General features: G+C 49.8%; 2 protein-coding genes across 5 annotated transcripts in view; both read left to right on the top strand.

Moving 5' to 3' along the window:
- The first annotated feature begins 452 nt into the window (after positions 1–452).
- On the top strand, positions 453–9,761 carry Srf (serum response factor). 2 transcript variants are annotated; one of them, XM_063238839.1, is made up of 7 exons: positions 453–1,350; positions 2,718–2,984; positions 4,636–4,897; positions 5,388–5,507; positions 6,355–6,546; positions 7,230–7,306; positions 7,427–9,761. In XM_063238839.1, the coding sequence occupies exons 1-7, from the start codon at positions 844–846 to the stop codon at positions 7,538–7,540; spliced, it is 1,539 nt and encodes a 512-aa protein (XP_063094909.1). In that variant the 5' UTR covers positions 453–843; the 3' UTR covers positions 7,541–9,761. The 2 variants fall into 2 exon arrangements, with proteins under 2 accessions (XP_063094909.1, XP_063094910.1); XM_063238840.1 differs by having other exon boundaries at positions 455–1,350; positions 7,449–9,761.
- Positions 9,762–10,431: 670 nt separating this feature from the next.
- Positions 10,432–27,991, top strand: part of Cul9 (cullin 9) — a 33,278-nt gene continuing 15,718 nt past the window's right edge. For all 3 annotated transcript variants that reach the window (XM_003473642.5, XM_013156740.3, XM_013156738.3), the window contains exons 1-16: positions 10,432–10,584; positions 12,546–13,149; positions 14,086–14,240; positions 14,591–15,085; positions 15,513–15,648; positions 15,794–15,987; positions 16,254–16,659; positions 17,024–17,216; positions 21,229–21,436; positions 23,528–23,724; positions 24,186–24,403; positions 25,298–25,544; positions 25,624–25,729; positions 26,361–26,588; positions 26,946–27,036; positions 27,201–27,372. In XM_003473642.5, the coding sequence (XP_003473690.1) occupies positions 12,555–13,149; positions 14,086–14,240; positions 14,591–15,085; positions 15,513–15,648; positions 15,794–15,987; positions 16,254–16,659; positions 17,024–17,216; positions 21,229–21,436; positions 23,528–23,724; positions 24,186–24,403; positions 25,298–25,544; positions 25,624–25,729; positions 26,361–26,588; positions 26,946–27,036; positions 27,201–27,372 (3,641 nt within the window). In that variant the 5' untranslated portion in view covers positions 10,432–10,584; positions 12,546–12,554. The remainder of the gene's footprint in view (positions 10,585–12,545; positions 13,150–14,085; positions 14,241–14,590; positions 15,086–15,512; positions 15,649–15,793; positions 15,988–16,253; positions 16,660–17,023; positions 17,217–21,228; positions 21,437–23,527; positions 23,725–24,185; positions 24,404–25,297; positions 25,545–25,623; positions 25,730–26,360; positions 26,589–26,945; positions 27,037–27,200; positions 27,373–27,991) is intronic.

Raw genomic sequence — 27,991 nt, 5'->3', positions numbered from 1 at the left:
GGGAACATTGCTGCCCTCCGAAAGCGTGGGAAGAGCTCCAATCAGGCCCCTGCACATCCTCGCGGGAACAGGCTGCATAGTCTCATACTCTGGAAACCCTTCATGCACTCTGGGACTTCCCGAGGGTTTGCTTCCAGTTATTTCTCCTCCCCAAGACTACAGATACTTCGTTCCTCTCCTAGGCTTTCGCTCTGCTTGTCTCCGCCGGTTCTCCGCTGTTTTCTACTTTAGGGGGGCGGAGTTGCGCCTCTTTTCCTATGCCTTTAAGAAGGTCGGCTCCTCCCCTTTCGGAATCGCTGTCTGACGCGGTATGACAGCAGCGAGTTCAGTATGTCTATGCAAACGAGCGCCCCCCGTGGGCCAATAGGGAACGGAGGTGCCGGAACCGCGGACCAATGGGGCGGGGGCGCTGGGGCTCACCATATAAGGAGCGGCCTCACCATAAAAGGAAACATTGTATCTCTTTATATGGGGGGAAGGGTCGGGGGATCCCTCCGCGGCCAGCGCGTGGTCCCGGCCCCCTCCACCCGCCGTCTCGGCCGCGGCCAGCAGCCCCTACCCCCCGGGGGACGCTGACGGCCGCCGGGCGCGCCGCCTTAGCAGACGGACAGGGGGCGCTGCGCGCGGCCTGGGGCAACCCCGGCCCCAGGGGCAGGAAAGTGAGGGCCCAGGTCGGCCCGGGCGTGCAGGGGCCCCGGGTTCGCAGCGGCGGCTGCGGTGCCGAGAGCCGCGCTCGCAGCAGCAGGAGCGCCGGGGTGAGCCGAGGAGCCGATGGCGGCGGCGGCGGCGGCGGCAGCTCCTGTTCCTCGCTGACTGCCCGCCCGTGCTCCTGCTTCGAGCGCCATGTTACCGAGCCAAACCGGGGCCGCGGCGGCTCTGGGCCGGGGCTCGACCCTGGGGGGCGGCCTGAGCCGGACCCCGACGGGGCGGCCGAGCGGCGGCGGGGCCCGCGGGGCTAACGGGGGCCGGGTCCCCGGGAACGGCGCGGGGCCCGGGCCGGGCCGCCTGGAGCGGGAGGCGGCGGCGGCGGCTAGCGCCCCGGCGTCGGCCGCGGGCGCCGTATACAGCGGCAGTGAGGGCGACTCGGAGTCCGGCGAGGAAGAGGAGCTGGGCGCCGAGCGGCGCGGCCTCAAGCGGAGCCTGAGCGAGATGGAGCTTGGCGTGGTGGTCGGCGGGCCCGAGGCGGCGGCGGCGGCCGCGGGGGGCTACGGGCCGGTGAGCGGCGCGGTGAGCGGAGCCAAGCCGGGCAAGAAGACCCGGGGCCGCGTGAAGATCAAGATGGAGTTCATCGACAACAAGCTGCGGCGCTACACGACCTTCAGCAAGAGGAAGACGGGCATCATGAAGAAGGTACCGACGGCCGGGGGCGGGTGCTGCAAGGGGCGCCGCGGTGGAGGTGTGGGAGGGGACGGCAGCCTCCCGAGAGGCCCGCGGGGAGGGGGATGCCGCGGACGTCCGGGAGAGGTGGGAGTGACCGAGCACAGAGCAAGGGGCCCTTGCGGAGCGCAGAGGAGTGCGTGCCACAGACAGGGTCCGCGGGCCGTTCGCCCCAGTGCCAGTACCGGAGAATGACATGGGAGAGCCGGGTCAAGAGAGAAAGTGTGGAGGTGAGGCTAAAGCTGTGTGTGTAGGAGGAAGGTGGGCAGCTAGCGAGAGTAGTGCGGGCCGGAAGGAGAGGTTAGGGACCAGGTGAGGGAGTAGGAGAGCTGTCCTGTCTCGGCTGCCGGCGAGGACCAAGTCCCGCCCTGGCCATGTGTCTTCCGTTGCTCTCACTGGAAACCTCATACTCCGGGCCAGAACGCCTGCAGAACTGCCTGCCTTGGGGCCGGGCGGGGTTTCCAACTGTAGGGAAAATCTGCAGGGAGTTTGGCTAGGGGTGGGAGTAAGACAGGTTTGTAGAGGTGCAGGGGAAAGTGAGGAAAATCTTCGAAGACCATGGAAGGGGTGGAAACAGTTATTGGGGAGCAAGAGGCGGCAAACTTGGGAACGCTGGCGGTTGTTTTTATTTGTCCCATAGAGAAACCCAAGGTGAGTTGTAGAGTTCCTGTTGGGAGTGAGGATGGTGTCTCTGGTGTCCCTTCTGGGGTCATGGGAGGATATTTGGTGCTCATCTAGTTCCCATCTGCTGTAGCTCCAGACACTTCTATCAGTATCCCTTGTCACTTGATCAACAGTCATAAGATTGTGTGGGAATAAAGCAGGAATAAAGAAAGTACAGCGTTACAGGGCATCAGAAGTTAGTGACAACAGATTAGAGCTTGTGCACTTTCTGGGAAGACATATGGGACAGTTTGGTGCTTACAGGGTCCCCTACCATTAGTGCAATAGATGAATCATGGGTGTGGCAGGGATCCAGCCTTGTCCCTGTAACCGTGAGAAGAGAATGGGCTTCCTGAGGCTCCAGGTACCAGGCTGTGTTGGGAACCAGTTGTATACCTTGATGTTAAATGTTTTGCTCCGGGAGCTTGTGGTGGTTTACTTGGGGTACCTGCAGTTGGTAGGGCTGTTCCTCCAAGAATAAGCATGGATAGTTTTACTGTTCTTAGCTACCGTCATATATCCTGATGGCACTCACCTAGAGTCACTAGAGACAAAGGCCATTATGGGAGTGGGGCTGGAGATCACCATGTAGGTGTACCTCTTCCTACTTTCCTACTTCCTGAGGAAGACAGAGGTGGAAAGTTGTACTGACCTGCCCATCTCCTCCCCACCCCCAGGCCTATGAGCTGTCCACGCTGACAGGGACACAGGTGCTGTTGCTGGTGGCCAGTGAGACAGGCCACGTGTATACTTTTGCCACCCGCAAACTGCAGCCCATGATCACCAGTGACACCGGCAAGGCACTGATTCAGACCTGCCTCAACTCGCCAGACTCTCCGCCCCGCTCAGACCCCACTACAGACCAGAGAATGAGTGCCACTGGCTTCGAAGAGACCGATCTCACCTATCAGGTGTCAGAGTCTGACAGCAGTGGGGAGACCAAGGTGTGTTTGTGTCACCTAAGTGAGAGGTGGGGAGGGAAGGGGGGTCCCTTTCCCTTCCTGGCCCATCGCAGGTAGACAAGTGCCCACCAAAGTGGAGTGGAGTCGTGTTGGTGCCCATTATCCAAGGGGACAGGTGTCCAAAATCCATGCCCGATGGGAGGCCGGCCCTCTAGATAAGCGGGCGGCCTCCGTGCCCATATAAGGTCGGCTCGGGCTCCACGCCGGCCTCCCGCCCGCCGCCCCGCCGGCCTGGCAGAGCCTTTGCATTCCTCCCGCCAGCTGTCTCCCCGCTGGGGCGGGGGTGTAGTTTAGCCCTGCCTTCCCGACGGGGTAGGTCGCTGGGGGGAGTAGGAGGGTAGGCTGGAGTCCTGGAAATGCGGCACTGTTGACCGCCGGGCTGACTGCCTGGGTGGGGGTCTACCTTACTAGCCAGGCGGCTGTCCCTTCGGTGTTAGTGCCGTCGCCTGCCTGCTGCTAAGGATGCTGCCCCTAGTTACGCCTCCCCCTTCCTTTTCCCGGTAAGGAGAGGGGGTGAGGCTTCCTCCTGGCTGTCGCAGGAGCTCCGCCTTCTGCCCTTAACTGACTGGCCAATGAGAGGAAGCAGCACTGTTTGCCTTAGCAACGCGTCCGCCAATCAGGGGCCATGAACCTAGCTGCTTAGGAAACATCCAGCGTTGACCCACCCCTGGCTGTTGAGACCCCCGTTAGTTAACTTGGTTCAGATCTAAGCTTGGTGACTTGGTTCTCAGCTCATGGCTTCTTCCTCTTCCTTCTAAGAACAGAGCCTTCCTGAAGAGTCAGTGCTCCGGGTCCCTCTTTGTTACCTATTATTTTCAGACTCTGGTAGCAGTAGGGCTCATTTATTTGCAGGAAATTCTGGTGAATGAGTAAGTTCCTTGGCAGTTTGTCTTAAGCGTTTGACAAACAGTGTTTCATTGCCAAACTGCTAAGATCTCTCTCAAACCCTAAGTTCCCTGGACAACTCTCAGTGTCTACCAGCAACTTGGCAGACCAGAGCTGGAGAACCCTTTAGAGAGAATAGTAGCTAGCTGTCTCGTATTTAAAGGAGAGCAAACCTGAGACTAAGAAAGAGGAAGGATTTTCCTTAGGGTCATACAGATGGTCATTGCCAGAGCTGAAACAGGCCCTAGATGTAATAATCCCACAGTTCACTGGGGCAGAGAGATCAATGAAGTATTATCACAGTACTAGTTATGATTATTACGGCCCTCATAATCATCGTCATTGTAAGAGCAGCAGATACTCATTTTGGTCTTGTTATGTGCCAGGTGCTATTCTCAAGTGCTTTTAGGCATGTTAACCTGTCTTCCTAAAAATCTGTAGGTATTACCCTTCTTTTATGTATTTATTTATTTTGTTGTGCTGGGGATCAAACTCATGGCCTCATGCATGCTAGGCAAATACTCTGCCACTGAGCTAAACTACAACCACTCGCCCCTACCCTTTTAAAGGTAGGAAATGAAGCTTAGCGGCACCACAACTTGCTCGAAGGTCAGGCAGCAGATAAATAGTGGAGCTGGGATTTGAACTCAAGCCCAGTGATTTCAGTGTGGGCTCTCAGTCCACAAAATGCTTTTTCAGGGGTAGGGTCTGCTAGAGCCTCATTGCTCCATCTTTACTCTGAGCATAGGACACACTGAAGCCAGCTTTCACAGTCACCAACCTGCCGGGTACCACCTCCACCATCCAAACAGCACCCAGCACCTCTACCACCATGCAAGTCAGCAGCGGCCCCTCCTTCCCCATCACCAACTACCTGGCACCAGTGTCTGCTAGTGTCAGCCCCAGCGCTGTCAGCAGTGCCAACGGGACTGTGCTGAAGAGTACAGGCAGCGGTCCTGTCTCCTCTGGGGGCCTCATGCAGCTGCCTACCAGCTTCACCCTCATGCCTGGTGAGTCACAGGGCACATTGGGCATGCCGAGTGGGTCTCACCATGGGTAGCACCAGGAGAACTGAACTCCCTGCTCAGAGGAGGGTGAATGGGTTTAGAGCCAAAGAAAGAAGCTTCTTATGTCCCTTGGGCAGATGTGCCCCTGCCAGTGAGAGTTCCACAGTCCTAGGCAGTAAGTTTAACTGATATTCCAGCCTTGTCTAGCTAGCCTAGCCCTGTGCTACCATTGCCATGGCACAGTGGACATTGTGCGGCTTTCTTATTATGTACTGTCTGGGTTAATGCCAGTTTCTGGGTCAGCTGAAGACCCAAGAGGAGGGAGGAAGCCACTGGAGAAGAGCTTTGGGACCTGAAGGACCTGGTTCCTAGAAAGATGGTGACAGAAGTTGAAGATGAGTGTGCCAGACCTTGGGACTGGGGTGCCCAAGTGTGCCTGGTGCAACTGGCCACTGGGCAGGACAGAGCCCAAGGAAGATTCTGTGTCTCGTAGGTGGGGCAGTAGCCCAGCAGGTCCCAGTGCAGGCTATCCAGGTGCACCAGGCCCCACAGCAAGCGTCTCCTTCTCGAGACAGCAGCACAGACCTCACGCAGACCTCCTCCAGCGGGACAGGTAAAACTCAGCCCTGTCACCTTCCCTACCTTTCGCCATCTCCTGAGGCTTAGCGGTAAATTCCTAGCAGACCCCTCTGGTATTTGAGATTAGAGAATTTCTTAAAAGTCTGAGGCTTTTGGTTTAATCCTTATGGGAAAGTCACATGAGGATGAATGGGTTTTAAAGGGTGCCTTGCAGTGGAGCTGTGGATTCTAGGAGGAAATTAGGGACCCTGAAGCCATCTCCTCCCTACCTGAGAGTTTATTTGTCCAGAGACACAACACCTGGTCAACCAGTTACCTGAATGATCTTACCCAGCAGTTGTTTCCCTGTGGGAGGAAGTTATGGGTTTTGAGTAGCCATAATTCCCTTCAGAATTCCCTTTGGTGGTGCATGGTAGCACAGGTCTATAATGCCAGCACTCGGGGAGCTGAGGCAGGAGAATTGCCACAAGTTCCACAGCTGCTTGGGTTATATAGTAAGTTCAAAGCCAGCCTAGACTACATAGTAAGACCCTGTCTCAAAAAAAAGAAAGAGAAAAAAATACTTTTAAGTTGTTCTTATTCCAACCTTATTATATAAAATGTGATCTAGAGCGCTTTTAGGGGCTTGTGATAATGCAGACTCTTGTCACTCAATCCTATTAAATTAGAATCTGCATTTTAACAAGGTAACTGTATGCACACTAACTTTTGAACAGTGCTTGTTTAAAAGATGGATTTGTGGGGTGTCAGTTTAAGAAGAGGGAGAAAAGAGAGAACAGTCTTGTCAAGCTTCTGATGGGAGCATGGCCAGAGTCCTGGGGTGGGATGGGGCCATCAGTAGGGACCTGTGTCCCACTCCCTGACATGTATCTTTTTTCCAGTGACGTTGCCTGCCACGATCATGACATCGTCCGTGCCCACAACTGTGGGTGGCCACATGATGTACCCTAGTCCCCACGCAGTGATGTATGCTCCCACCTCAGGCCTGGCTGATGGCAGCCTCACCGTGCTCAATGCCTTCTCCCAGGCGCCATCCACCATGCAGGTGTCCCACAGCCAGGTCCAGGAGCAAGGTGAGGGGAGGGCAGGGCTGCAGAAGGGAGGACCGATTCCTTCAGTATACATATCTTTTGCAGGAGCTCTGTCTCCCTGCTTCCTAGTATCTACCTTTTGTTCTGCTTTTTATTTATACTTTGAGTTTTTCATATAAGAGAAAGTATGCAGTATTTAACCTTGTGTGTCTGCTTTATTTCATTTAACATTATGGTCTTAAGGTTCATCCATTTTCCTATAAATGACTCATTATTCTTCTTTATGGCAGAGAGTTCTCCACTGTGTGTACCTACCACCTTTTCCATTCATTTGTTGATGGAAATATAGACCATTTCCAAGAGTTAGCTATTATGAGTTGTACTTTTGTAAGCATGGATGTGCCTGTTTCACTGCGGTGTGATGACTTTAGCTCTAGATACCGGGCTGCAATGGGTATGGCTGGGAATGGCTAGGTCAATGAAGTTTCTATTTTGATTTTTGAAGAATATTCATACTGATTTCCATAAGGCCACATGCTTTCCTGCACATGCACACACACACACACACACACACACACACACACACACTCAGACACCATCCATCTCTACTTGGACACTCATCTGAGCCTTCCCTGTGACTTGCGCATTTATCACCACCCACCCGCATTTGGGGGCCCAGCATTTGGGGTCCTCCTGAATGAGTCTGTCCTGTGTTCCCCATGCAGGCGGTGTCCCACAGGTATTTCTGACGGCGCCGTCTGGGACAGTACAGATCCCTGTGTCTGCTGTTCAGCTTCACCAGGTAGGTGGGGGGCCTTCCCACCCCATCCATGGCCACATTATCAGGACTTGGGGGGATCCGTTACCACCTGGCCTTAGCCAGAAACCCCATATCCCCCTCCTTTTCTGTACCTACCCCCAGCTTACTGCCCCCTCCCCCCCAGATGGCTGTGATAGGGCAGCAGGCCGGGAGCAGCAGCAACCTCACCGAGCTGCAGGTGGTGAACCTGGACGCCGCCCACAGCACCAAGAGTGAATGATCCGCCCGCCACCCTGGACAGACGGCCCAAGGGATGGCACCACTTATTTATTGTTGCCTTTTCACGTTTTCTTTACACACATGTTGACGGGCGCAGGAGGGAGGCGTGGTGGAGGAGTGGGCAGCCACGGGACAATGCCCTCTCACTCCAGCCAAAGAAATGGGCCTGCCTGCCCTCCACCTGTCCTCCCGCACCCTCCCTCTCGCCTCCCCCCTCAGACTCCCCTTGCCAGCTTGGCTCGATGTTTGCCATGAATATTAGCTTACCTAACGGGACCGTGCCCCCTTCCTACTCACAGGCCTTCTGTGGGGCTGGGCACCGTGTCCCCCCCAAGGAGGCAGTCCGGGCTCTCTCTCCAGCCTCCTTGCTGACCCCAGGTCAGCACAGGCTGGCTTGCAAGAGGCCTGCCTGCTCCTCAGGGAGCCAGCAGGGGAGCCGGGGTGCCCCATGCGCCCCCCATGCCAACCTCTGCCCCTTCAGCTCCTGAGCAGCTGGGCCTGCGCAGGGCCGGTTCCTGGGTCTACCGCCCTGCCTTGCTGTGCCCTGAGGACCTCCAGGGGCACTTGGGTTGGAGGGAACCACCAGTGTTCCCTTCTTCCCCTCGTCTTCCCCTCTCTCCTCCCAGCTGCTTTAAAGTTGATTTTGAACTTTTTATTTGAGGAGACGAAGTGAAAACAAATCTATAAATATATATTTTTAAAATATTTAACTTTTTTTTATGGCGTTTTTCTCGTCCCCCTCTCTGCCCAAACTCCCCTTCCCTGGGGAGCCCTTGGGCTCCCCAGAACTGGCAGGGCTCCTGGGGCCAGAGCCACCCCATGAGCTTGGGTCCTCCAGTGTGGGGGGGGAGATTCTGGGATGGCCCCATCCTGGGTTGTTGCCAGGAGAGAGCTGGAGAAGGGGCCCTCAGACCATGCCCCAACGGGGTGGGGAGGTCACCCACAGCTCTGGGCCTCTTTTTGCCCTTTAGGGTTGTTGCTAGAGAGAGGAAAGAGGGAGACCAAATGTAAGGGTGGGGGCGGGAGGGTGTCAGGCAGAGGCAACTGACTTCATTTGTGCCACGCGCATGGGCATTGCAACCTTGTGCTCCCTCCCCCGGCCCACAGCTGCCTGGGGCCCAAGTTGCAGTGAGCAGGGTGGGGACTGGGAGGGGGGCAGAGGCAGGAATGGGGGTCATGAGTGGGAGGGCTCTTGGGCTGAGTGTGGAATAGGGAGCCAGAAATGGGCAGCTCTCCCAGGGAGTGAGCAGCTACTGTAACTTTTTTAAATTAAGACAAAAAGCCTTGAAGAAAATGACTTTATTTTTCTAAGTGTAACCTCAGTATTTATGTAATTTGTACAGGGGCCATGCCCCACACCCCTGCCCCCTGGGGTAGATCTTGAGGGTGGGCCGGAATGGGGGAGGGCCTTTTACCCTGTGTCACAGCCCACCTTCACTGCCTGTGTCCAGAAAGGGGCTTTTTCAAAACTGGGGCAGCAGCTGGAGCAGACCTTTCTTAACCCTTCCAACGCCTTCAGTCAGAACAAGCCTGCCTCTGATCAGCTGAAGGGGTGAGGGGAGTCTACGCACAGCCTAGTTATCAAGGGCATGATCTGCCCACGTTGTGAACCCCCTAACCTCACCCAGTGGTTGTCTTGCCCCATTCTGGGGTGCCAAGATGGAAGTCACCTTTCTGGGCTTTCTCCTGGAGATAGCTGGGTTTTGGGGTGGCTTTTAAGGCCAGGGCATGGCAAATCAGGGCCAGAGCTGGGGAGCTTGGGACTCAGGTCTGTAACTGCCCAGCCCCTTTGCTCTGCTCTTGTTACACTCCACCACCACTCACACCCTGCTCCCCCACCCAGGAGAGGAGATGCTGATGAATTCCTCTCCTTCCCACAGCAGACAGACCCAGTGAGTGAGTCAGGCAAAGTGCTTACAATGTGTGTCATGTGAACAGGGCCTTGGGAGGGCATGCGTGTCAGGGACGAGGTGGCATTTACATATGCAGCGACCCTTGGTGTTTCCTTCCTCGATGGCTCTGGGGTATGTGTGTGTGTGCCTGAGTGTGTGTGTGTGTGTGTGTATGTGTGTGAATGTGGGGTGTGTGTCAGTGATTTCTACTTTCCCTGGGATGCTGACCCAGGAATGGTGGACATGGTCACAGTCCTATGTACAGAGCTTTCTTTTGTATTAAAAAAAAAAATACTCTTTCAATAAATGTATCATTTTTGTGCACAGATGGTGGGGTCTTTGCCTTGTTTTTCTACCTAGGGAGGAAGGAATGAAGCAAACCCTAAAACACTGTTCCAAGAAGCAAGTCTGGCTTAGTTTGATGAAAACAAATGTTAAGGGGTGCGGTAGATTACTGAATTCCCTGAATCTTAATACTTGTGTGTGGAAGGGCCGGTAAAATGGGGGATTTCTCCTTATGCATAGTTTTGCTACAAACTTGGACCAAACAGCTGGGCAACCTTCGATGGGGGTGTAACAGACAATTGAACCCACACCTTCACAATGAACTATGTTCCCAGCCATTTCTTATCTATTTATTTTTGACAGGGTTTCTGCTAAATTGCCCAGGCTGGCCTCCCCCTCACAGAGTGCTAGCATTACAGGCACGTGTCACCTTGCTGGGTTGACAGATTTTAATTAACAGGCAAAATAACACAACCCCAAGTATTGCAGACTGGTCTGGAAAACTCATGGACACACGATCTGTTGATGGAGGAGAGGAAGGTGGATCCAGAGTTGAGGGTGCTTCATAGTGTCAGGGATTTAGAGGACAGCATACCGCAGAGTGGAGCAATGCCAACTGCATTCCCCAGTTCCTGCAGCAGCGCACCCCCACCCCCAACACGCTTCCCCCCTGCCGCTCCGCCGGGCGCGCGCGCGCCAGTGCGCATGCTCCTTGCGCGCCGCTCCGTTGCGCTGGGCGTGAGCCGCGTTGAGACCCATAGACTCCAGGCCCGGCGTGCGCGCGCTATGTGACCCGGAAGGGAGCTGCTGAGGAGGCGGGACTGGGGCAGCGGTCCTGGCGAAGGCCTGACCAGGCAGTGGGAGGTGAGAGTAGAGTTCTGCGCCAGCTCGCTCCTTTTCCCCTACCCCTGCCCGATTCCGTAGTCCCGCTCCGTGGGCTGACGAAGGGAACTAGATCTTGCTCACTGAGATTTTTTTGGTCCCGTCAGCCTCCTCGGACGGCCCCTCATCCTTGCCCCGCCCCCAAGCCCATTCCCACGGCCTGAGTGGCCTCCTCCACTGTCTCTCCGGTCTACAAGCCCCGGCCCGGTCTTATTGTGTGATGGGCTCAGTTCCCACGACTCACCTTCGCACTGCAGGCTAGCTCCCCTGGTCAAGACTCGCGTTCCACACGCACACACCCATCCAGTTGTTTTATTTTGCCCTAAACTGATGAGTTGTTTATTGCCCTGTCACTGGGTACTTCCCAGCCTGCCCCCCACGTTGAGTGATCCCCTACCCTCATTGAGGTTCACATCTTCCCTGTCTTTCCTTTTTAACTCCTTTTTGTCTTCTGTCCTTGTACCCCAAAATGAATCCCTCCCTGATTCCCATTTCTTCACCTGGGTTTACCATCAGTTCTCACTATTCCCTATTCCTCCCCCACTGCTTCGTATTTACACATACCTTTTCCTAATCATCCTACTCACATTTATAATCTGGTTTAACTTTCCATTTATGTGATGGCTGCTGCTATCATCTAAGAATAATATTTGATTAATTTTAGATTATATTTACTAAGCACTTATATGGTAGGTGCTGTTCAAATTGCATTACATACATTTTATTAAGTTTTTACAAGTTTATGAGGGAGCTAGAAATACTATTACCATTTGTAGATGAGGAAACAGGCTCAGAGGTTAAGCAGCTTGTTCAAATCTATGCAGATAGTAAAAGAGCCAGGACTGAGCCATGTTTATGTGACTCTTGAGATCCACACGACATTGCTTTCTCTCCTAACCTCATTCCCTATCCTCAGCTCCATCAATACTACTTCCACTGCATCTACCTGACCTAAACCCTCAACCATACATTCATGATTAGTACAGTGCAGGACTTGGTCTTTTTATTGCAGAAGTGACCTGATCCCTGGGCCACTCTCCTTTTCATCAGATGGTCATGCACTTTTCCCATCCAGTCATCTGGCCTGTATCCCTACCTCCTTTCCTCTCCATTTTGTATATCTGCCATGGCTTACTCTATATACACATTCTCCCTCTGTCATTGATAGCTCCTTGTCCTGCTCCTCTGCAAACCTGCTTTTCCTCATCTTCTGGCCCTACTGTCTCACATGCTGCTGCCCTTCATCCATGTCATGTTTTGAAGTTGGATTTGAAACCCTCATTCACCCTACTCTTCTGCCCAGACTGGTCTGCTTAACTGTCACTTTGAATATTATCTTGCCTATTGCTCTTCTCATTCTCTCTGTAACTTCTTTCCTGTTTTTGTTTTTGTTTTTGGTACTGAGGAGTGAACTCATGACCTTGCGCTTGCCAGGCAGGCACTTGTGCTGTTGAGCTAAATCTCCAGCCCACTTCCATGTCTTAAACCCTTCATTTCACCCCTTATTTTCACTGCATTTCTTGCCTTATAAGTCTCAATCAGTGGGCATAGTGGCACACACCTGTAATCCCCACACTCAGGAGACTGAGACAGAAGGATAACCACAAGTGTGAGGTCAGTTAGACTACATAGTGAGTTCAGAGCCAGCCTGAGCTACATAGTGAGACCATGTCTCAAAAACCCAAACCAAAAAAAAAAAAAACAAACAAAACCTCTCAAGGTTAGCCATTTTTCCCATCTTGTTTTTTTTTTTTTTTTTTTTTTTTGTCTTCTCTGTTCAACCTTTAAATTCTACCATACAGTTTACCAATCACCACCCATCCCATATGGAGTCCAAGATTCTGCCTGTTTAGTCTTTTTCTTTTCCCATATTGTCTTCTTGTTTTATTTTGTTTAGTTTTTATTTTGCCATCCTGTCTTATCTTTCCCTTTGTGTATTCTAGGAAGTCAGGATGGTAGGGGAGCGACATGTTGGAGACCTCATGGTCCCCTTGGGACCCCAGCTGCAGGCATACCCTAAGGAACTCATTCGCCAGCGACGTGGGCATGATGGGTGTCCTGAATATCTGATCCGGTGGAGTATCGTGAAGTATGGGGAAGTGGACAAAGTGGGTGTGGAGGAAGGCAAAACAGAACACATCCTGATGTGGCTGTCAGCCCCAGAGGTCTATGCTAACTGTCCCATGCTGTTAGGTGAGTGGGCACTGTCCAAGGGACCTCAGCATGAACCAGCTGAGGGTTCAGGGAGCTTTCTCCGTGACCCAGGAGGCCTGGATGAAGTAGCAATGGGAGAAATGGAGGCTGATGTGCGGGCGCTGGTACACAGGGCTGCCAGGCAGCTGGCAGAAGGTGGGACCTCAAGCCTCACAGCTGCTGTGCTCCACACCATCCATGTGCTCAGTGCCTATGCCAGCATCGGACCTCTCACCGGGGTCTTCAGGGAGACAAAAGTTCTGGACCTACTTATGCACATGCTGTGCAATCCTGAGCCTCAAATCCGACGGAGTGCGGGCAAGATGCTACAGGCCCTGGCAGCCCACGATGCTGGTAAGGGACAGATGGAAAGAAGGAAGGCATTGGAGAGAGAGCATGGGGCTCAAAGGAATAAGAAAGAGGAGCACTTTAAGAACACTTAGAACCTGATGACTGTCAGTTCAGGGTAAAGGGGTAGATTAATTGGTTATTATAGGTAAATAAACAGGCCAAAATGGCAGCATCTGACATATCTGCCCATTCTCGGTGCAGTGGCAGAGGGAAGAGAATGGAGTAGATTTATGGGGGTTTGTTTGTTTGTTTGTTTTTGTTTTTGTCTTTTTGAGACAGAGTTTCGAAGTCCAGGCTGGCATTGAACTCACTTTGTAGCCCAGGCTGGCCTCTAACTCATAGTAGTCCTCCTGCCTCAGCCTCCTGAGTGCTGGGATTACAAGTGTGTGCCACCACATCTGGCTGATTTGTGGTTTTTTTTTTTTTTTTTTTTTTTTTTTTTTTTTTTTTTTGTCTTTTTCGTTTTTATCGGTACCAGGGATCGAACTCACGACTGCACACTTGCAAGGCAGGTGCTTATGCCACTGAGCTAAATTCCCAGCCCCTGATTTGTGTTTTTAAATTTTTTTTAATGTGTGTGTGTGGTTTTGTTTTTTTTGTTTTTTTGTTTTTTTTTTTTTTTTGGTACCAGGGATCGAACTCTATATGTGTGTTTTTAAACTGTGGATTGAGATGTACTAATTGATTGTGAAATCAATTTGTTGAGGTTACAACCAGTAAAATATCAGTATGTACCTCTTAGTATTTGAGTTTTATAGCATGACAGATTCCTGTGATCTGTGTGTTTGTGCCAGGTTATCAGATAAAGTGTGTGTCTTGCCTAGGTTCCAGTCACAGAGAAACTTGAAAGCTTTTAGGGAAGGAGATAGAAAGCCTAGAAAAGGCAGGAGAAAGGTGGTGGGCATGGAGAAGAAGATACAGATTGGATGTGGATTGCAGGGAGTCGGGCTCACGTCCTTCTGTCACTGAGCCAGCAAGATGACATCGAGCAGCACATGGATTTTGATAGCCGCTATACTTTGCTGGAGCTGTTTGCAGAAACCACATCCTCTGAAGAACACTGCATGGCCTTTGAGGGCATTCATCTGCCTCAGGTACTCTGCTGGCTGTGGGGAAGGCTGTGTGCAAGGGAGTATTTCTCCAAGTATAGTGTGGGACTGTGTGTCACCACTCTGGGGAGCTAAAGTGAAGGTCCATCCCCCTTCCCATTCAGAACTTCTGAGATTAAACTGGGTGTAATGCCTGTAATCCCAGCTACTTAGGGAGCTGGGCAGGAGGATTATGAGTTTAATCCCAGTTTAGACAGTAAGTTAGCAAGACTCTGTTTCAAAAAATAAAAAACATTCAGGAATGAGAACATTTTTCTGTAGGGAAGATATAGCAGGGGAAGGGAGGAGCCAGAGCCAGTAGTAGATGAGCCTGCATCAAAGGTTGTGTCCTATAGATCCCAGGAAAGCTGCTCTTCTCACTGGTGAAGCGCTACCTGTGTGTCACTTCCCTGCTGGATCAGCTGAATAACAGTGCAGAAGCAGGCACTGGAGACCAGAGCTCTCGGTGCTACACAAGGGAGAAAAGCCGGGGACAGAGGGAGCTGGAGTTCAGTATGGCTGTGGGCAACCTCATCTCAGAGCTGTTGCGGAGCATGGGCTGGGCCCACAAGCTCAGTGAACAGAGCTCATCATCACCCTGTCCACCTCGGTCCATCTTTCAGCCCTGCATTTCAGGGCCCTCCCTCCTCCCCACCATCAACACCCCCAGAACACAAGGGCGGGGCTTCCGCCAGCGCTCAGAATTCTCTAGCCGCAGTGGCTATGGTGAGTATGTGCAGCAGATGCTGCAGCCAGGCATGCGAGTTCGGATGCTGGATGACTACGAGGAGATCACTGCTGGGGACAAGGGGGAGTTCCGGCAGAGCAACAATGGTGTCCCCCCTGTGCAGGTGAGGGACACATGATGACAAACACTGCTGGGGATCTGTTGTGGGTGGGATATAGCTGGGCTTCTGTGTAAAAGGCTCTGATATGCCAGCCAGGGAGAAAACTCTCAGGGGATGGAAGTGGTAAAAGGCAGTCAGCAAATGGGGTTGTGGGCAGCTGTGAGGTCATGGACGGATACCTACCAGAAAGCAGAAGGGACTCATTGAGGTTCTCAATCACTAACACCAGGGGAAGAGGCCATTAAGGTGTGAAGAAAGACAAGGCCCACTCCTGGGAGGGGCAGGAGCCTCTGGTCACACAGACAGTTTCCCGAGCTCAGAGAGGTGTGCATCCGAGGGTGTGACCCTCAGCTAGGCCTGGGCATGTCGTCTGCAACCCTTGTAACCCAGAGCTCTGAGAACCAACTCGTCTCCACTTCCCCTGTGCCAGGTCTTCTGGCAGTCAACGGGCCGCACCTACTGGGTGTATTGGTACATGCTGGAGATCCTGGGCTCTGAGGATCCTACTGGGGATGCTGCTTCAGCAACTATGGAAAAGGGGGCTGGGACTACTGTACTGGGCACAGGTGAGTTTAAGAGGACATGGTCAGCATATCTGACTAGAGGAGTGGAGTTCAGCAAGAAGCCACTTCCCTGGAAGCTGTCCCAGAGGTTCAGATCTTGGCTCTTTTTCCCTGCTGGGTGCTGACACCCCTGTGCCTGTGTCTTCAGCGCTTCCCTCCTGGGACTGGAAACCTGTGGACAGCCTCTACTGTTTGCCGTATCTCCAGCCTGAGCCGCAGAAACATGAAGAGGTGGGGTACCTGTCCCGGGCTGAGTGGTGGGAGCTGCTTTTCTTCATCAAGAAGTTGGACATAAGTGAGCAGCAGCCAGTTTTCCAGAACCTTCGGGAGAAACTAAATGAGGTATTACAGCCTTGAGATCCTTGGAATGGGTGGAAAGTGGTAGTTGTGAAGTTAGAAGTGAGAAAATTAGAGGAAGTTCTAGCAGTGGTGTCCACTCAGAGGTAGGCTGAACTGGGGGTTAGAGGGCTAGATCCTGTTGAGGGAGGAGAATGCTGTGAGGGCCTGCTGTGTAAGGTACGAGGGCAGGTGGGGGCAGCCAATCTTCCAGTTACCATTCCCAGGAGCATGGTGTCTGCTTGTTCTTAAGATGCACTCTCTGTTGACAGACCCTGGGTGAAGAGACCCTGGGGGAGCTCTCCATGCCAGTGGAGATGGCTGAGGGCCTGCTGCAGATCCTCCGTAGTCGGCTGGAGGGCAGCACCCTCTGTGATCTGCTCAACTCCCAGATCTACACCAAATATGGACTGCTCTCTGATGAACCCAGTACCTCATCTTCTTCACGAAGTCACAGCTGTACCCCAGATCCACAAGAGGAGTCCAAGTCAGAAGCCAGCTTTTCAGAGGAAGAGCCTGAGTGCCCTGGAGCAAAGACCAAGCCCTCGGAGGCAGAGGCAGAGCCAGCCAAGGCCAGGACTGAACTCCCCATGGCACAGAGTGATTTGGAGCTGTTTAACAAGCTCCTGGCGGCCGAGGGGATGGCTATACCCCCCAAAATGAAGGAGGCAGCCAGTGGTGAGTCACAATCTGGGAGCAGAGAGCAAAGACATGTCCTGGGTGGGCCCATAGAAGGTATGGACCTTCAGGGTGGAGGAAAGCCTTGCAGTAAGCTGCTTCCATCATCCCTTTGATCTGGATTATATAATCAGCTATATCCCCCTGTCTTTGGTATCTCTGGAGAGAGGATCCATTTTCCAGGGTTTCTCCATCTTCCTTGTTTGATTAGATCCTGCATAACTGGCAAAGTTCCAAATGCAAGCCACAGTAGACTTGCATTTGTATTTAAATTTTGGTGGGAAGACTTGGCTTGTCTTTTAGAGACTTCCAGCCTGGAGGTGCCTCTGTTCTTTAGCCACTGCCTTTCCTTCACTGATTTCAGAAATGGCTAGAACCTTGCAGGCTCCTGGTCCACTCAGCTCCCTGGATCAGCATGTGGTAGCAGTCACAGCCACTATGCAGATATCCAGCTCGGACACAGACCTGCAGCTTTCGGGGCTCTATGCCCTTTGTCAGACTGTGGAGGAGGTCACTGAGCGGAACCACCCCCTGGTCCATCCCAACAGATTGCTGAGGTTAGCATGGTGCCAAGGGAAGAGGCTTTAGGTTGACGCTGGGCAATGAGGATGGTGGGGGTTGATGGGTAGGGGATGGGAGCAATGAGATCAGAATTAGAAAGGCTGAGGGTGAAGGAGGGGTCACCTGAGGAGCAGCTAAGCAGTGGGTGTCAGATATTCCTGGAGCTCTTCTGTGCTAGAGTTTTACATACATTCTGTCATTCCTAATACCAGGGAAGCACTGATAGGATTGTTGTTCCATTATTAGTATCAGCATCAGCTCTGGAGGCTAAGTTTTTTTCTCATAGAATTTTTCTTCTATCCCTACTATCTTTTTACTTTTAAAATTTCTCCTCTGTCTTCTCCTCCTTTTCCTTTTTTTTTGTCCTCCTCTTCATCCTCATTCTCCTTCCCTTTTTCCTCCTCCTTTTCCTTCTCTTTCTCCTCCACCTCTTCTCTTCCTTCTTTTTTTGCAGTACTGAGACCAAAGCCTGAGGATTGAAACCAAAGCTTTTTGCAGTACTGAGGATTCAAACCAAACCAAACATCTCTAGCCTTTTTTTGTTTTTACTTTTTTTTCTGGTAGATGTAGGGGACAAGGTCTTGTTAAGTCACTAAATTGCCCAAGCTAGGCTTGAACTTGAAATGATCTTGCCTCAGCCTGCCAGAATGTCGGGATTATAGACGTACACCTCTGTGCTGGCCCTGTATTTATTTACTTATTTTTTTTGGTCACAGTTGCCAGGCAGGTGCTTACAGTACTGAACTAAATCCCCAGTTGGTCCTGTATTTCTGAATTGTATAAATAATACAACATAAATGCATTTTTTCCTGCAAGTGCATTTTTTTTTTCTGGTACCAGGGATTGAAATCATGACCTTGCACTTACCAGTCAGGTGCTTATACTGCTGAGCTAAATCCTCAGCCCCACAAATGCATTCTTTTTTTTTTTTTTTTTTTGGTGCCGTGACTCGGATCCGAACCGAGGTTGCTGCGGCCACAACACAAATGTGTTCTTAAAAGAGATTTGGAAGACAAAAAACATAGAGTAGAAAGTCCACGTACCTTTTTACCAGTTATCAGTCTGGTACATCCTTCAGACCATCTCCAAATTTACATTTGTAATGTAGTTTTGGAAATACAGCATTTTTTTTTTGTTTTTTTGTTTGTTTGTTCGTTTTGATCAGTACTGGGGATCGAACTCACAACTGCACACTTGCAAGGCAGGCACTTATGCTGCTGAGCTAAATCCCCAGCCCCAGCATTTTTGGAAGTATTTCTAAATTTTAAATTAAGTTGTTAGCTGGTACATAAAAATGAAACTCACACATATTATTCAAGTAAAAATAGAGCATTTCCTGGGTTTTGTTTTGTTTTTGTGGTACTGAAGACTGTTGAATCCAGGGCTTTCACATGGACCTATAGCCCTCAGCTTTTTAATTTGTTTTATTATTTTGAGGCAGGATCCCATTGTCTGTAAATTCCAAAAACTAGACTCGAACTTGCAGTCTTCTTGCTTATACTCCCAGAGTGATAAGTTTACCAGCGCCATCTTATCTGGTTGAATTTGTGTTTTAATATATGTAATCACACTGTACTTGCTTCTGTGACTTTTTCTGTGTCCTCACTTGGAATGTGTCCGAGGAATCTCTGTGTCAGTCCACAGGGGCTGCTCATTATTTTCTTTGCTGTGTAGAACTCTTAAGATTTGGCTGTAGCCAAGTTCAAGTACACTGTTGTGGTAGATCTGTTTTTGGTACCTCTGCCAACACTGGGTATTATCTTTTTTTAAAATCCATCAGATTGATGAGATTTTATATGATTTATATGGTTTCTTAATTCTGATGAAGTTAGGCATATTTTGATGCCTAACTTTCTTCATTTCTTTCTTCTTTAAATATTTTGTTCTTGTCCTACATTTTTATTGGGTTATTGTTTTTCTTCTTAACAGATTATGGTCATTCTGGATAGCAAACTTTTATTGTTTATATCCAAATATTTTATCCTTTAAAAATATCGCTGTGGCTTTTAATGAATATATAGTCACTAAAAAAGTTACAAAAACTGGAAGATCAAAATCATCTGAGCCAGGTGTGGTGGTGCATGCAAGTAATCCCAGCACTTGGGAGGCTGAGGCAGGAGGATTGCCACAAGTTCAAGGCCAGCTTTGACTATATAGCAAGACTCTGTCTCTAAATAAAGAAAAAAGAAGAAAAGAAAGAAAATCATCTGAAAGCTTTTTATGCAGAGATAATCAGTGTAACTTTTGGTAAACATGGTTAGATTTCTGTATCTGGTCCTATACGCTATCCATATGTATTAGACAGATCATAGTAAGTCCTGGCTTCAGAGGCAGTTGTGTATTTAAAGTATATTTGGGTGTGGTGTTGCATGCCTATAATCGCAGCACTCAGGATCTTGAGCAGGAGGAGTGCTGTGAGTTTGAGTCCAGCCTGGGCTACAAAGTGAGTTCAAGGCTGGCCTGACTATATAATGAAACCCAGTCTCAAAAATACACACAAAAAAGTATATTTGGTTCACTGTATAAAAAGTCCACTATACAAATATACAAAAGTATATTTGGACACTGAGTCCTCATAGGCTTCTAAGAAAAGGCAGATCAGTGCAGAATACCTCTAGTGCCTTTGTTCACACAAGTTGTTTATTTGTTTTCTTTCCCTCCATGGTTCCCAGGCTACCTCCTCATTTACATCTGTCACTATGGAGAAAGATGTCAGTACCTGCTGAGGTTTTTGACTTCTCATGGCCCTCACTGCAAGCTTAGGACTCTAGGGTCCTTCCTTTCCATTCAGCATTTCCAATCAACCTTTTTTTCTAGCTTATGTTGTATAGCTTAATTTTGTTTATAATATCTTTCATTGTGCTGAGTTTTTATGTTACTGTAATTTTAAACTTTTTTATAGCTTTTAGATTTTATTCTAGGATTAGAAAAATACTTTCTTAAATTTTCTAAAGATATGTATGATCTTTTTCAGTTTTTATATTAATTTAAACTCCATTTTGTGGGCCGGGGATTTAGTTCTGGCATAAATGCCTGCTGCACAAGCACAAAGTCGTGAGTTCAATCCTTGGTACCAAAAAAACCCAAAACAAACTCCTATTTTCAGTGGTATGAGGAAGAGCTTCAACCCCAGTTTGTTCAGGTGGGCAGCTAAGTGTCTCAGCTTCATGTTAGGGGGAGAGGGTTGTTACTGGGAACTGAAGCCAGGCCCTTAGTGCTAACTAAACACTCTGACTGAGTTGTACTGCTCGTCCAACATCAGTTTTGAAATGGCCCATACTTTCCTCACTGGATGAGGTGCCATCCTTATCTCTCTGGTCATCTGTTGGTTTGTTTGCTTATTCTGTATCAGTTCCAGAAGGTTTTTAGTTTGTTTAATTTACCTACTTGCTTATTGAGACAAGATCTTGATATATAGTTTAAACTGGCTATGGAAACTCACTATGGAACCCAGGCTGGCCTCGAACTTGCAGCAGTTATTTTTGTGGTACTGAGGGTTGAACTCTAACCTTGAGCTTGCCAGGCAGGCGCTTATGCCACTGACCTAAATCCCTGGCACTTGCAGCAACTTTTGTTTTAGCCTCCTGAGTGCTTGGATTACAGATGTGTGCTACCCTATCTGGCTAGACTTTTAATTATTACATTTATAATTACAGTTCAGTAGGCAAAACTGTCATTTTCCCCCCAAATGTTCCTTGACTATTCTTCTGTATTTTCTTTCTCTTCCTCAATCTTCCTTTGATTTTAAAAACTTATAAGACATTTTGAATGAAATTACACTGCATCTATTTGAAATGATAGGCCAGAATTTGTAACTACTTTTGCCCACTAAAGCCTGCAGGGCTAGTTAGACTGTAGAGGGGAGGGAACCCCAAGGGAGACTGAGGCAAAGGGAAGAGGCTGGAGAGTGTGGACTGTACCTCCATGCAGGAGGTAACTGGTATAATAGCCCAGAAGTTGGGCAAGATTCCATAGGATGGGGAGTCCCAGGGTCTCATCTCTTCTCAGGGAGAAGCTGGTGAAGACGCTGGTAGATTTGCTGACCAACCAGGTGGGAAAGAAGATGGTGGTGGCACTGGCCCTGCGCCTCCTCTACCTGCTCTTGAACAAGCATGAGTGGCGTCCACTCTTTGCTAGGGAGGGCGGCATCTATGCTGTGCTGGTCTGCATGCAAGAATATAAGACTTCCATCTTGGTCCAGCAGGCAGGGCTGGCGGTGAGTGCACTGGGCCTAGTGGGAAAAAGTGATGGGCAAGGCAGCCAAGCTCGGGAAGTGCCAGTCATCAGGAAAAATTGTGGTGATTTTTAGACCAGGGTATAGATATGAGAATGCAAAGATGCAGTAAGTCTGGACAGTCTTGGGGATTCTATGAGTGATGGGACAAAGCGGGAAGGGAGTTTTTGAGAATGGTGGGAAGTTTAAAGTGGAGCAGCATCTGGCAAGTGCAAGGTCATGAGTTCAATTCCTGGTACCAAAAACAAAAAACAAGGTGCATCATTTGGCTGCACCTAAACAAGAGAAATGCAGGAAGTAGTGGTATGAAGGAAGGTCAGAAGCTGAGTTTTTAGGTATATCAATGTTCCATATCTTTTTCAGTTACTGTTAGGTGTCTGGTTGAAGACTAGTATTCTACACAAATAATTTGGGTAAATCAGAGGCAGTTATGCCTTTCTCTGCCAGCTTAGGCTCAGGACATAGGGAAAGGAGGTGGCTGTCCAGGGGAGATTTAGTTTCCTGATTCCTTGGGATAGAAGCACTGGAGGATAGTGAGGACAGTGTGGCTGTATAGTGTGATGGTCCCTGACAGGAGACAGGTGGGCATCAAAGCACTTGTGAGAGTGTATTCTAACAATATAGTAATCACAAGAGCAGTCAGATATTCATGGGCTAGGTAGGCCACCCGTGCTCAAAGAATTTCTTGATCCTCTCAAATTGAAGAACACCCCTAAGTTCAAACTCTTGTCTATAATAAAATTGCAGCATCTTGTTCATAACTTTAAAAAAATTTTTTTTTATTTTAAAGAGATTAAGATAAAGGAGGACATAACAAAGCAGATCAGAACAGAACAATTTAAGCAACACTGTATTTCACCACAAGACAACCTGATATAACAGTTGCTACCATAATGTTTCTTTCCTTGAAATAGTTGAACATACCTTCATACACAATAGTATCAAACATAAAATAGTATTAAACCATTAAAGAAAATGAAAGTATTACAAGGCATTCAGAATCATAATTTGTGTGTGTGTGTGTGTGTGCCAGGGATCAAACTCATGACCTCGTGCTTGCCAGGCAGGTGCTTATTCTCCTGAGCTAAATCCCTGGCCCTTTTGTTCATAAATTGACATCTGTAGAATTCAGCTCATTAGGGCAGAGTGGGAGAAAGGGAGAAAGCTTCAGCTCCTGGTGGCATTCACTGGGAGAAAAGAGGCCTCACAAGGGACATTGTCCTGAGAAGTAGTGCTGGCCCAGTCCCTTCCTAGTGGGTTCCTCCCAAAGAGCCAACACTTTCACCACCAGCAGCAACTCTGCAGTGTAGGACTCAATTTAATTTAACTTTTCTCTAAAGTATTAGTGACTTACGTTTTCACATTGTAAATACTTTTTCTGTAATTGTAGCCACTGTGCCTGAGAGTGGCTTGTCAAAAGGAGCTGGGCACTAGCTAAGGCAAGGAGATGGAGCTTGGAAGTGTTGGTACACTTCCAAGTGGGAAGGAGCACAGAGTGACAAGAGGAAGGAGAGGAGGAACTGCAGTGTTTCAGGACCAGGCAAAAGAGCAGTAACTCAAGGGAGAGGTTTTGCAAGAGAGAGTGGTCAGCTAAAATGGGAAATGAGGGGCTGGGGATTTAGCTCAGTGGCATAAGCACCTGCCTTGCAAGCAGGCAGTCCTGAGTTCGATCCCCGGTACCAATAAAAAAGAAAAAGACAAAAAAAAAAGTGGGGGGGGGGGAATGACTGCAGGGAAGGATAGCAAGTGAAAGTGGGAAAGGATACCACCCTAGGGGAAGATTTGGGAAGGGGTGGCCAGCTCAGCTCCGTACCCTTACTGCTGGGAGTATAGAGAGAGAACTGACATCTTAGGGTGTTTTGTTTGATCTTTTCCCTTTCTTTCCCTCTTTTCTCCCTTCGTCTTCAGCATTTTCTGCTTATCACTACCTCTCCCATCTCTCATCTTCTAAGCTGCCTATATGCAGACATTTCAGGTGCCCCAAAACTTGTCTTCTGGATCAGTGGCCCTGGCCCTCCCTTGCCTCATGATGGCTCTGTTTCCTCCTAACTCTCCTTCTGCATCCTCCCACAGGCACTGAAAATGCTGGCCATTGCTAGCTCCTTGGAGATTCCCACTTCTGTTTCTGACCGAGATTCCAGCCAGCCTTTGTTTGATGTACAAATGACCAGAGAGATCTTCGCCAGCATTGACTCAGCAACGCATTTGGGCTCCGAGAGCTTGCTTCTTACTCTCCCTGCAGCCGTGGTCCTAATGCTGAACACTGAGGGGTCAGGACATTGCCCTTCAAACTCCAGGCTCCTTGGCCCTGCACCCCATTTCTCTGTGCCTTAGGCTCCTGTGCACCACAGAAATTCACAGAAATTGTCATGTCTGGATTAAACATGGGTAGCCTGGGCTGGGGATTTAGCTCAGCGGCATAAGCACCTGCCATGCAAGCAGGCAGTCATGAGTTCGATCCCCAGTACCGATTAAAAAAAAAAAAATAATAATAATAACAATAATAAAAAAACATGGGTAGCCCTCTCTGAACGTCATTAAAAGTGAGGCCAAGTGGTTGGAGGTGGGAAGAGCGCCAGAGAAAGTTCTGCCCTTCCTTCTTGAATATTAGGGGTCAGGGATCCTGCTTCAGAGGAACCACTGGGGCCCTCTCCCCTCATCGCTACTTGACACCTGCTTTCCTGCGTCCTTGCATTTACTGTCACTTCTCCCTGGGTCACCTCTCTCCCAGGTGTTCCTCAGCAGTGAGAAATGGCTTGCTCCTGCTCAACCTGCTTTTGGGCAACCATCACACTCTGGGAGACCAGATTATAACCCAAGAGCTGAGAGACACCTTGTTCAGACACGCAGGGATAGCACCGGGGACAGAACCCATGCCCACCACCCGCACCATTATCATGATGCTTCTCAGCCGCTACTCGGAGCCACCGGGCACTCCTGAGGGTCAAGGTACCGTGTGTGTGTGTGTGTGTGTGTGTGTGTAGAGTTCCTCTGAGAAAGACACAAGGAGTCTTTAGATAATGAGGCTTTCGCTGTTCAATTTAGGACTTTTGTAGAGCTTCCTGACCAAGAGGAGGGGACTCTAGATGGGTGCCAGTGTCTTCTCTGAATGGGCTTAAACATAGGTGGATGCTTACTGGTGTTAGTTAGGTTGATTCAATCTTAGTGGAAAGTAGAAAATTAGTTAAATTGATGTGTAGGGAGGCTTTCTGTCAAGAAATTGTAATTTATGCTATGGAAAGTTTGTGATTAGAAACATGAGATACTGATGTTAAAGAGAAGAAATCTTTTGTGTTTAAAAAAAGCAAGTATGGATAGATATTGAAATAAGCAATATAGGTAGGCACAGTGGCACGAACCTGTAATACCAATACTCAGGATGCTGAAGCAGGATGATCCCTGTGAGTTCAAGACCAGCCTAAACTACATAGTGGGACCCTATCTCATAAAACAGCAAAGATGCAATGTACGTATATATCTTTTAGCATGCATATCCACCATATACATTAGACGTATAGAATATAGTTATACCAATAAATAGTTACTATAACTAACAATAATAAAAGGTAAAAGGTAGTTGTCTATGATATAACAGTGTATTGTATTTGACTTGACAGTGTTTGCTAGATTTGTTTTCAAATGCAGTTAGGGGCATTTGGGGGCCAAAGAATAAAACTGTTTGGGGGGCCAAAAAATAAAACTTACAGTTTGGGAAAAACCATAGACATTTGCAATGCAGGAAGAAAATATGGGGCTGATTTCCTAGACTTCTGTTTCTCAGTTTGAGCACCTTGTCTGACTTCCCTTTGTGTGCATTTCTTTCTCTGGCCCATCCAACTTTAGCACTGGAGTTCCCCTGTGGCCAGGGCCAAGGTGGGTCCCCTGAGCTGGCGATTCGGTCCCTGGTTGGGGGTCCATCTGCAGAGCTGCTCCTGGACCTAGAGCGTGTGCTGTATCACGAGGGTGGTCCGGGGAGTGCCGTGAGGCCCCTTCTTAAGTGCCTGCAGCAGGAGACCCAGCCCTTCCTGCTGTTGCTGCGGACTCTGGATGCCCCCTTGCCCAACAGAACTGTGCTGCTGACTGTGCTGAGGTGAGGAGTCTGCCCAGGCACCTGTGACCTGGGAGTGAGGGGACCATGGGGACTTTACTTGCTTGCATCCCCTCACCAGAGTCCTGACCCGACTGCTGGATTACCCCGAGGCCATGGTCCTCCCCTGGCATGAGGTATTGGAGCCCTGTCTGAACTGCCTGAGTTGCCCTGGCAGCGACTTGGAGGTATGAGAGTCCTGGCAGGAGTGGGGGAGGGGGAAGCAGCAGCTGGGGTCCTACCTGCCTCTTGAAACTCAGGGGCACAGCAGACCATTTTTGAATGAGAGCCCTGGATGGAGTGATAGGAAGAGGAAGGCTGATGTCTTCTAAGAGTCTGTGAAGCCTGTAATCCTAAGACTGGACAGGCTGAGGCAGGAGGATCACCAGAAGTTCAAGGCCAACCTAAACTCCATAGTGAGACCCTACCTGGGGGGAAGAAAAGTCTTTGAAACTGGGGTTTTGGAAGCATTAACCTGATGTCTGCACCTGGGTTTTAGACTTTGGGCTTCTCTGAAGCCCACTATTACCAATCCCAACAGCCTTTGCTCTCCATCAGTAAGGATTTGGGGATCATGGAGAGAGGCTTGAGCACCAAGGCTGGCTCTTGGTGTGACATGGGCCTGGCAGGAGGAGGCTGCCAAAGCTGTGTGCTGCCAGCTGACTCTGAGTCTCAGTACCCCGCATTCTGCACTCTGACTTGGTGCTCTCGTTTCCTTGGGCTTTCACTTTTCTTCAAAATCTCAGCCACTACACAGCCCTCCACCCTTATCCCCCTGCCCTTTTTTCCCATCAAATAATCCACGTGGCTCTGGTGCAGATTGTTCAGGAGCTGACTTGCTTCCTGCATCGCTTGGCTTTGCTGCATAAGGACTACGCGGTGCTGCTCTGCTGCCTGGGTGCCAAGGAGGCCCTCTCCAAAGTCCTGGACAAGCACTCGGCTCAGCTGCTGCTGGCCTCTGAGCTTCGTGACCTGGTGACAGACTGTGAGAAGTACGCCCAGCTCTACAGCAAACTCACCTCCAGCATCCTGGCTGGCTGCATTCAGGTGAGGAGGGATGTTGGTGCAAAGCTGAGAGGATGTGGGCCAGGAGCAAGGGAAGGGTGTGCCATGTGTCCTTTTTGGGATCGCTATTTGATAGAAATGGCAGAAGGGGCTGGGGATTTAGCCCAGCGGCATAAGCGCCTACCTTGCAAGCAGGCAGTTGTGAGTTTGATCCCTGGTACCGATAAAAATGGAAAAGGAAAAAGAAAAAAAAAAAAAAGAAATGGCAGAAAATCTAGCAGTTGGGGCAGAAAGAGGTTGAGTGTGCTGTTGCTGCTCTGCCTTTGCTCTGCACATTCTGTGTGTTCTCTGTGTTCCTCCCTCTGCACCTCTCCCTTCTCCCTGATGTTTGGACTGCAGTTGGTGCTGGGCCAAATTGAAGACCACAGACGAACTCATCGGCCCATCAACATCCCTTTCTTTGATGTGTTCCTCAGGCATCTCTGCCAGGGTTAGTGTCCTGCTCTGCTACTTCTGACTTCCACTGACATCTGCTCTGCCCTGCCCTGCCCTGCCCTTCCTCTCCCTTCCTTTTTCTTCCTGCCCCCTAGATCTTTTCCTTATTTCCATCTCAAGTGACCAGTCTGTGACCTACACCCTTCCTGCCTGCCCCAGGCTCCAGTGTGGATGTGAAGGAGGACAAGTGCTGGGAGAAGGTGGAGGTGTCCTCCAACCCGCACCGGGCCAGCAAGCTGACGGACTGCAACCCCAAGACCTACTGGGAGTCCAATGGCAGCACTGGCTCCCACCACATCACCTTGCACATGCACCGGGGTGTTCTTGTTAGGTATGGACACACCTATGGGCATGTACTCACATACACACACACAGAGGAATAATGTGATATACTTACCACATTCCCAGGCACTCACATGCACACAGCTTCATCTGTGGCCCCTCTCAGGTTTGTGCTCAAATCCATTTGGGCCATGGATGGCTAGGCACATTGTCCTGTGTGCTGTGTGGCTTGTAGATACCCCTCACTCTGTGAGCCTGGTGAGCTGTACCCTAGCAGATACAGATGTCTCTGCCCTGTGCTTATGTTGAGAGAGATCAGTAACTCATCCATTTTTTCTGTGAGCATTTGTCAAAATGCTTAGCACTGTTCAAAAGTATGGAGATACAAGGACATTATGGTTCCTGAATTTAGGGAACTTGCAATCTAGTTAGGGAGCCAAACTAGAAAATCAACTTGAAGGCCTGGCATGATTGTTACACTTGTAATCCTAGCATCTGGTGGGTCAGAGGCAGTAGGATTGCCATGAGTTTGAGGCCAGCCTGAACTACATAGCAAGATCCTATCTCAAGAAAAAAAAAATGATTAAGAAAAACATGAGTTGGGCATGGTACATACCTGATGTTCTCCCTCTCCAAGTGGGGAGGCTAAGGCAGGAGGATCTCTTGAG

The sequence above is a fragment of the Cavia porcellus genome, unplaced genomic scaffold (assembly GCF_034190915.1).
Source record: "Cavia porcellus strain 051 isolate PalLab524CR breed Dunkin Hartley unplaced genomic scaffold, mCavPor4.1 scaffold_28, whole genome shotgun sequence".
In the NCBI taxonomy this organism is placed as follows: Eukaryota; Metazoa; Chordata; class Mammalia; order Rodentia; family Caviidae; genus Cavia; species Cavia porcellus.
Note: the sequence above shows the minus strand (reverse complement) of the source record. Positions and strands in the feature narration are given on the sequence as shown.